General features: G+C 48.1%; 1 protein-coding gene across 1 annotated transcript; it reads right to left on the bottom strand.

Annotated features, from left to right (window-relative positions):
• Positions 1–159: 159 nt before the first annotated feature.
• PPTG_02052 (hypothetical protein) lies at positions 160–908 on the bottom strand (the record flags this gene model as incomplete). Its single annotated transcript, XM_008895447.1, has 2 exons — positions 160–788; positions 836–908. 2 exons carry the CDS (start codon positions 906–908, stop codon positions 286–288), a joined length of 576 nt encoding a protein of 191 aa, XP_008893695.1. The 3' UTR covers positions 160–285.
• Between the last annotated feature and the right edge of the window lie 101 nt (positions 909–1,009).

The raw sequence follows: 1,009 nt of genomic DNA on the forward strand, positions 1-1,009 counted from the left end.
GGACACGCGCTAATACGTGATCAGCTGGATTGGTCACGCGACCAAAGTCAATGATTATGGCGTGACCAAAGTCGTCAGTGACCTAGTATATATCCTGCCATCCAGGCGATCTCTGCAATAGCAGGTTTCAGACTAGAACAATTGTATTACTAGCATTCACCATGATCTCACTACATTTACATTCCATACATCCACGACACATTGTATTGGGCTTACGTTAAATCGTGAAAAACATAACACGGTTGTTTGCTTTGAGAAGTAGCCGGATCGGGCAGTGTATCACCTTTAATTCTTCGTCGCCTTTGCCTTCACCTTGTGAACCTTGATAGACTTCACCTCCAGTGCCTTGTTCTTCGATCCAGACGTAATGAGCACGTCGAAGTTTCCGCACTCTGGGTAGAAGAAGGAATCGAAACAACGGCCGACATACTCACTTCTCACCAGGCAACCGTTCACCACGAAGTTGTAGCTCGTAACGCCGCGCGAGGGAGCTTTCTTATAGAGAGCTTCCACACTTCGCGAGCAGATAAATTCCGCAATGTTGGGGTTGTAGATGGTCAAGTCCTCCAATGCCGAAGAGAAGAGTTTCGTGTCCGATTCCGTTGGGTTGGCCTCAAACCACTTGTTTGCCGTCGTTGCGTGTGTGGCAGGTACAGCTAGTAGCGCGAAACCGAGCGACAGAAAGAGTGTATTCAGGGACGGTATTCTTCTTTGTGGCTGCAGGAAACCGGTGGATTGAAGAATGACATAGGATCCGTTCGAGAAGCACGCCTCCAGGAACAATGCTTCTGTATTTTGCCATATAGTATAATAGCGCGAGGCTGGCGCAAGGGACCAGCAAAGCCCAAGATCACAAATGATGATGCAGCATCCAGCAACTTGGTCCAGGTAGGCCGCTCGGATTCCATCCGGTAGTTTTTCAGCAAAGCCTCCGCAATACAAAGACGATGCCAGTCATGCTGCAAATATTTGCAATTTGGGAGATGGATCCTGTTAAGTAACATTTACG

The sequence above is a fragment of the Phytophthora parasitica genome (assembly GCF_000247585.1).
Source record: "Phytophthora parasitica INRA-310 unplaced genomic scaffold supercont2.3, whole genome shotgun sequence".
NCBI lineage: Eukaryota > Oomycota > Peronosporomycetes > Peronosporales > Peronosporaceae > Phytophthora > Phytophthora nicotianae.